At 49.3% G+C, this 8,250-nt stretch overlaps 1 protein-coding gene across 1 annotated transcript; it reads right to left on the bottom strand.

Annotated features, from left to right (window-relative positions):
* Window positions 1-2,223: 2,223 nt before the first annotated feature.
* Window positions 2,224-7,876, bottom strand: AVPR1A (arginine vasopressin receptor 1A). Its single transcript, XM_080577007.1, has 2 exons — window positions 6,401-7,876; window positions 2,224-5,021 (listed from the first exon to the last, which is right to left on the bottom strand). The coding sequence occupies exons 1-2, from the start codon at window positions 7,734-7,736 to the stop codon at window positions 4,738-4,740; spliced, it is 1,620 nt and encodes a 539-aa protein (XP_080433133.1). The 5' UTR covers window positions 7,737-7,876; the 3' UTR covers window positions 2,224-4,737.
* Between the last annotated feature and the right edge of the window lie 374 nt (window positions 7,877-8,250).

The raw sequence follows: 8,250 nt of genomic DNA on the forward strand, positions 1-8,250 counted from the left end.
CTTATGAAAACCTAAAGCTAATTACCATGTAAACTGTTACTCCGAGCAAGTTTACACTAAGCCATGGCAAATTACTGAGCAGTTGCAGCAAAGCAGCAACACAGCAGTAAGCTGTTAATGCAGAACCGATCCAGTGTTTTTTGCAGGACCAGTCCTGGGAGAGGCAGACCCAGGCTGGCTGGCTCTACCGAAGCTCAGCAGGGACCAGCCATTTCTGTTGTTCCCTGGCTTTCTACATACCTGCACAAACCATTCTGCGTGACTTACATTACCTTTGGTAATTCCCTGCCTTTTTCAAAACTAGTCAGACCTACTCTTGTGTGAGGGATGGTTACCTGAGCCAGCCAGGACTGCTCCCTGTGGAGCAGCTGAAATCTATTCCTGGACCTTGAAACCTGTTCATTTATATGCCCTGTAATGCCTCTACTTGATCAGTGAGTGCTACATTCTCCAGTAAAATGCACTCCTAAAGAAAAGGCCAGAGCACTACCTTGTAACAACAGCTGAAGCTCCGAACTAGTGTCGAAGCACACTAGCTCTTTTCTGCACGCCCCCCCCTCCCCCGCCAAGTCTACCAAAATCCTGCACAGAAGGCACTGTATGAGTGAAACCTATGCTGGCACTTTTTAGAAGGACAACCTATTTAATTAGTCCTTTCTGTAGATGGGGGACTCAGGCTGGGCCAACTCTGTAGGAGCTTCCCCTGCGCAGTAAGTAACTATATTTCAGCGATAGCTCTCCTCTAAGGTATGGGTTCACTTTCTAAGGCTGGGTCACCAGTACCTGCCCTTGGATGACATAAAGGGGCTTATAAAAGAGATGGAGAGCAACTTTTTGCCCAGTCAGATCACAACAGGACAAGGGGGAATGGTTTTAACCCAAAAGAGGGAAGATTTAGATTAGAGGTTAGGAGGAAATTCTTCACTCAGAGGGCGGTGGGGCACTGGCACAGGCTGCCCAGAGCAGCTGTGGGTGCCCCATCCCTGGAGGTGCTCAAGGCCAGGCTGGATGGGGCTTTGGGCAGCCTGGTCTGGTGGGAGGTGTCCCTGCCCATGGCAGGGGGGTGGAGCTGGGTGGGCTTTAAGGGCCCTTTCAACCCAAACCATTCTGTGATTCTACGGTTCCATGATTTTATGATATGGCTGCACAGCTCCTGTCCTTCTTGTGCCCTGGTTTCCTTGTGCACAAGCTGGAAAAGAGCATATGTGCACTTCAGTGAGGTCTTTTAATCTGTACAATTAGGAACTGGCCATGAGCTTTGCTGCAGATCTTTGTCTCTGCAGGATTGGGCCCACATGAACTTATGTCTTCTTGTGGACATTGGTCTTGTTGTGGTAATACAGGAAAAAAAATAATCAACAAAACAAAGAAACAAAAAGCAACATTTTTTTTTCTTTCTAAACAAACTATTTGCTTACCATTTTAAAAAGACATGAGTACATGAGTCAAAAAAGCTTTTTTTCTTTTTTTGGGGGCAGGGGGGTGAGGGGACAAGGAATGTGTCCTGTTTAGAAGAATAAAATCCTTTCCATCTTCTCTATCATCACATATGCTCCACTTTTTGACATCCAAAAGCTGCAATTTGAGCATCCCCAGCACCAACAACACAGTGCAAGCTCACTCGCTCAGTCTTGTTTTTCACTAGAAGCTTAGTATTTTCTTCCTTGAAACCAAAACAAAAAAGCACCACCTCTAGAACACGACTGAATGCTATGTTGCATGTGTTAACAATACTGGCAGCATATAGTGGAAAGCTGACTGCACATCCCTTCTTTGGACATGTGTCCTTCCTGCTCTGTGTGTAACAGAAAAAACATTTGAATTTTGTTAATTACTTAAAGTCACGGAATAACTCATCAAAATTAACGAAGAAATTTCACATTTTGCAAAATACATGGAGCATCATCAAAAATGTGTCAGGTCATGCAAATCTAGTCAGGTGAAAGAAACAAAATGTTTCTCATCAATTATATACAGGTTTATTGGAGCAAGTTGTCATGTTTTAAACATGCAATGGTTTCACAGTTTCTTGTTTCCTTCCATTCTCATTAGTGTGCCCTCATGACAACCCAAAGCAGTTGTTAAAAAAAAAAAAAGCATCTCTACAAATGAACAATTATAAAAATATGTGCTGTTATCAATTCCAGGTTACAATTATGTGAAAAAGAAAAACAGCAACAAAAAAACAAAACTCAGTATTTACAAAAATGCCTGGAATCCAAATAGTCCAAAATTATTTTATTAATTTAATTACAGAAACAGAACACTCATGGAGTACATTTACACTGACAAGCCCAAGTGTAAGCCTAGGTTTTGTAACATACTTGGAAGAAACTGAAAATTATAATTTTGAATTGGTTTACTCTTTTTATTTATTGGTCATTACCCTGCTTAGTTTTATAATCAGTATTATTTCTCACCATCTTCTCCGTTAGAATAAAAAGTGTAGTAGAAAAATAATTCAGCAAACATGAAAATTTTCTTAGTACAGCTAATTGTTTTTAATATATATTTTATGTACAGAGAAAGTAGCAACACAAATATAAAACTAGGCAAAGAATAGTGTACTTAACTTGAAACATTTGCAATTTCATCAATTGTGAATTATCGACTTGTGAAATATATGCAGTATATATAATGTGCTCAAATACACTCACACAACACCACTGCGTGCATTTTTTTGGACTAAAATACAACTTCATTGTCATATACCTCCACCCATAACTGCTGAGAACTGTTGTCATATCCATGTCAAAAAGACAGCCTGCTAAATAAAAGCCCTTCTGCCGTGCTGTCCTTTTGGTTCTAGTGTTTTGGACACCACCAACAAAATACTAGAACAGATTGCTCTCCCGGAGAGCAGGAAATGCTGACAAGAAATGTAGAGAAAAGAGCTACGATTTTCTTTTGTGACAACAAAAAAGCATTTTCTTCTTTTAAGTTTTTATTTTTGAGCCATATTTTCCGTTCTTCTTTGCCCGGAATAGTCAGTGATACATCTGCCAGCTCCTGAAGCAAATGATGTGTTGTATATGGCCTTATCTGTCTCTAGTTCTATTAATTTCTGCTACCATTGCTGAGAGAGGCATGGGGCCAGCACCAATCTCAGCGAAAGCCATAGCTGCAGCCCCTTGTTTTTCTCCTCAAGCAATTAGGAAAGCAATCTTGGTTGTCTGACTTTGGGGGAGGGAGGGCAGAAAAGAAACGTGCTGCTGAGGTTCCTGCCGTGCACGTGCCCCACTGCTCTGTAGGGCCAGCTGGAACCGCGCCTGGAGTCCTGCGCAGCGCCAGGGGAACGACTGGATTTCGGGACCCGGACAGCTGAGGAAAATGGAGCAGATGGGTAGAACAGAGGGAGAGCATCATGCAGATGCCCACTGAACACCACCAGGTCTCTTTTTGGTTTCACTACTCTAAATGCAGAACACCTGAGAGAGATCCTCAGGACTTTGAAAACTCAGCAGAAATTACTCAAGGAGCTTCAAAATTCGGTCCCCAGGTAAAGCACAGTCTCCATAGAAAGACACAACAGGATTATTTAGAAGCTGTAGGAGCTATGTTTGGTTTGGCATGCATTGTACTGAAGACAAGCACACTTCGAATGCTTGATTGTAAATGTGATGTGGTGACTTTATTGCAGTTTACCGCCGTTTTCACAGCCTACATTGTCATGACCTGCCACAAATAAATAAATAACATTGACAATTTTTACATATTTCCAGAAGATTTGCAAGCTTGATTCCCAAATCTGTGTCTTGGAATGTACTGATTCTGCAGCCATTACCAAAGAGCAACATCCCCCCACATTTACGGAGCTATTTTGCTTAAAGAACAAATGTGGCTCAATTCTAGCTGTCTTTGTGAATAGACAAACAAAAGATATGATTCTTTCTCACAAAGCAAGCATTTCTGGTAGTCAAGATGAGTTTTCTTGGTGTGTCTGTAACAGTGCTGAGCTAGTCATAGCTTACCATACTAATTTATCAAAATATTTTTTTAATAGTTAAAAAAATTAAAGGTAGGTGCAACAATACAAACAAAAATGCCATATAACTTCCACCAACATGAAGGGAAGAAGAAATGTCACCCTAAAAATCAAGCTCCACAATCCACATGCAGACACTGACAGCAGTTACGGATTTTCCTTCACAAGGGCTGTTATATTTTGTCATTAAATGAGAATTGCTAACATTTTGAAATTGCTTTAATGGATAAAGCAGTATGGTCAATGAGATTCCCAATAATTTAGAGCCTGTCTAACCATGTTCCTTACCTGGTCAGTCAGGACTTTCTTCCAACTCCTTCCTGTTTGTGTTTAAGACTAAAGTGTGATCTTACTTTTATCATCTTCTTTCTCTGTGTAAGAAGTTATAGGCATTAATGCTAGAGAGCGGGGTTATCCCAAAGTATGTTAACTCTGCTATTTTTACTGCTTTGAGCAAGGAAACAATGCACTTATTTTAGAAACAAAAAAAATATGAATAATACATTCTATTTAGAAAAATAATTGCTTTATTATTGTCACGCCTTCCTGACGGGTTGCCCAAGTCCTAGATACCTTTCATACAATAATTTACAGGCTGCAGAACAGCTTACTGAGCAAGGCAGAACACTTCATCTTGGGGCCATCTGAGCTGTTCCTTGTTGCCACGACCAGCGCCCTTGGCCAGCTTGAGGTGCTCTGCCGTAACCTTCCCGAGCGCTGCCACCGGGCTGTGGGGCCTGCCCGGTGTCTTCTCAGGTGGGAATGGGGATGAAGCTGGTCGACTTCGAGTGGGGCGACTCCCTCCAGGTGTTCAAGCTGTGGGTTGGGCTCCTGTTGTTGGTGAAAGAAGTCTGTCGCCTGCTGTTGCTGTTCGAATCTTCCTTACTCAGCGTTTGCTTCACTTTTTGGCAGCAAGGGAAGCTCTGTATGCAGTCTTGCAGGAGATGCCCGCTGAAGAACATGTAGATCCACGGGTTACAGCAACTGTTCAGGCTGGCCAAGAGAGCAGTGACTGTAGTAGCAGTGTTTTCAGAGTCTGGGGGGGAAAGAAAGGGGTTTAACCATCAATGGAACATGCTCAGCCTTCAGTCAGTTGCTTTACTAACTCTTTTTTCCTTTTCTTTTTCAGTTGCTGAATAATCCCAGTTCTACAAGGTAGCGTACTGACTTCAGCAACGGTATTTGAAACAAACAAGGGTATAATCAGGAAAGTTCCTACTTACGCTAAGCTCCCATTGAAGTCAACGGGAATTTGTCTGAATAGACTTCAGGAACCCATGACAGAAGTATGGGGCAATCCAGCACAGCCCGCAGGCACGGAATAATGCTTTAGCCCTTTTCCACTGGTGTTTATCCATGTGTTGATAAGTCTGTGCTTATATTTTAATAACAGACTTACTTTTTTACAGTTTTTATTCAGATTTTTGCTTTAAAAAACGGTTACCTTGGGAAGCAACAGCAAAATTCCCACAGCTTTCTCACTGCTTTCAGTAACACGGGGTTTTGCTGGGTACATTTGCACACTGAAATTTATTCAGAGGTTGAACAAACGTTACCGAAAGAACAAATGGAAGTTAGCACTATGCCGCTGAACAGTTATGCTGTTCTACTTTTGCTAATTAGTTAAATTATCGAGTGCTGTAAATATATGGTCAAATCAATTATTAGTGCCCTCTCTTTGTAAAGACTGAAGCACCACAGAAGTACAATTGCTGTGCTATACAGTTTCATGAGATTTAAAGAATCTCTTCAAACAAACCCACCAAATACCCTTATGTTCAAGCAGCCTTGCATTTCTTTTTATGACTTTTGAGGTATGTAAGTAAATAAATACATATCTGCTTGTCTACTGCAAGCGTTTATTTCTCTGTACAAACCTGCACCCTAGGCTTGTCTTTAGTTCCGTATTAGGGGCAATCAACGATCTCACTACATAAGTGATAATTTGGGGATATTCAAAAAAATAACAAGAAACTATGACTTCCAGCGCTTTGATTTGCATCTTCCTCATTATGAAGAACCTGGGTGCGTGTTGCCACGCTGCCTGTCATGCCTCACGCAACACTTCGAAGCTCACCAACTATTTCCAGCAGGGTTTCACAGAGGGTCGGGCACCCCCGAACCAGTCCCCACCGTGCCGCGGCAGCCGGTGGCTGGCAGCAGGAGATGCTCGGGGGCGCCGGCCCCGTCGGGGTGTGCCGGAGCGGGGAGTGGGACGGCCGGGGGGGCACCCCGGGGGCAGGTGCCCGGCTCCCCCCTCCAAAGCCCGGGCGGTGCCGGCAGGGACAGCCCCGGGGGCTGCAGCAGGGACGGCTCCGGGGGTCGGGGCCGTTCTCGGGACGGCTGAGCCCGGGTCGCGACGGCTGAGCCCGGGTCCCCCCCGGGTCCCCCCCCTCGCCCCCCGCCGCCACCTACCGAGCCAGGGGAAGCGCTGGTCCCAGACGGACCACATCTGGATGGTGAAGAAGGGCGCCCAGCAGACGACGTACGCCGAGACGATGACGAAGGTCATCTTGACGGTGCGGATCTTGGCTCGGGAGATGCTCCTGACGCTGCTGACGCAGGGGGCGAGCAGCAGCCCCCGCCGCGGGGCCGGGGCTCCCCCCCCGCCGCCGCCGCCGCCCGCCCGCCGCCCGCCGCCCGCCGCCCGCCCCGGCCGCGCCTTGCCGCGGGCGTTGCGCCAGATGTGGTAGCAGATGAAGCCGTAGCAGGTGGCGAGGATGAGGACGGGCGCGACGAAGATGCCGCCCGTGATCCAGGTGACATAGGCGCGGGGCCCCCAGGGCATGATGAAGTGCGCCCAGCAGTCGTAGACCCGCGAGCCGCGCTCCACCTCGCTGAGGGAGAAGATGAAGTACTGCGGGGTGCTGAGCAGCAGGCTGAGCGCCCAGGCGGCCGCGATCATGCCGTAGGAGCGCTTGGTGGGCTGCTGCAGCGTCTTCAGCGGGTGGCACACGGCGATGTAGCGGTCGGCGGTCATGGCCACCAGCATGTACGCCGAGGCGAACATGCCGAAGACCTGCAGGTGCTTGACGACCCGGCAGAGCCCGTCGGGGCCGTGGAAGCGGTGCGTGACCTCCCAGCAGAGCTGCGGCAGCACCTGGAAGAAGGCCACCACCAGGTCGGCCAGGCTGAGGTGCCGGATGAAGAGGTGCATGCGGGACGCCTTGCGCGGCGTGCGGCGCAGCGCCAGCAGCACGCTGCCGTTGCCCACCACCGCCACGGCGAAGGTGACGGCCAGCACGGCGATCTCCAGCTTGGCCAGCTCCTCGTCGCGCCCGAACGGGTCCCAGCCGCCCAGGCTGCCGTTGGGGGATCCCGACCAAGCCTCCGCGGGGCTCGGGCTGCTGCTGCTGCCGCCGCCGCCGCCGCCGCTCCCCCCGCCGCCCTCCGCCGCCCGCCACCGGCTGCCGTTGCCGGGGGGGGAGCCCCCAGCCCGCGGGGACCCGGCGCCGCCCGCGAGGCGCATGGAGGGGGCTGCGCCGCCCGGCACGGCGCGGCCCGGCCCGGCACGGCCCTCGCTGCCCGCCCAGCGGCTCCGGCGGCGCGGAGCCGAGCGGGGGCCCGGGGCCTTTATCCCCCGCGGCGGGAGGCGAGGCGAGGCGGCAGCCGCCGTGCCAGTGGCTGCCCGCCGCCTGACGCCAGCCCCCCGCCGTCCCGCCCCGCCTCGGCCCCGCCGACAGCCCGCGGGCAGGCCCGGGGGGACGGGGGACGGCCGGCAGGGTCCGGGAGGGAGGCGGGGATCCTTCATCCCCCGGGAGGGAGGCAGGGAGGGAGGCAGGGAGGCTTCCTCGACGGCAGCCGTCCCGCAGGGCAGCCCGCGCCGGCAGGCAGAGCGGTCGGCGTGAGCTTCCCTCTAAGGGGGCGCTCGGAAAAACCCACCCGAAAACCCAAAGTACACTCAAAAAAAACCAACCTAAAAACCCCAAACCAAAACCCGCGGCGCAGAAAATGTGGCTAAGTTCTCAGTAAACCTCCTTCTTTAAAGGTGCCGTTCTTCCAAAGCCCCTTATTTATTTATTTATTTATTTATTTTGTGAGCAGCTCAGGGCCCTACTCACGGCTTGGTGCGCATTCCCTGCTGCACTGTGAACGTTACCAGAGGTACCGGTAAGGATCCATTCATTCCAAACCCGGTTTCTGGGCTGTGCTGTTGTGGAGTCAAACTACTTTACATTATGGAGTCAAAAACTTTGTCAGTCGAACTCACATTCGCACACGGCGTCCCAGCTTTACAACAGCAGCTCCAGGACATCGCCTTAGCT

The sequence above is a fragment of the Anser brachyrhynchus genome (genome assembly GCF_964034855.1).
Source record: "Anser brachyrhynchus genome assembly, chromosome: 1".
NCBI lineage: Eukaryota > Metazoa > Chordata > Aves > Anseriformes > Anatidae > Anser > Anser brachyrhynchus.

What these genes read in the sequence shown, in the direction of transcription:
- AVPR1A (XM_080577007.1), bottom strand. Translation starts at nt 7,736, where the DNA reads ATGAAGGATCCCCGCCTCCCTCCCGGACCCTGCCGGCCGTCCCCCGTC. An exon ending in CCAGCGCTTCCCCTGGCTCG is followed by an intron (nt 5,022 to 6,400) that starts GTAGGTGGCGGC and finishes TTTCCCCCCCAG; the next exon opens with ACTCTGAAAACACTGCTACT.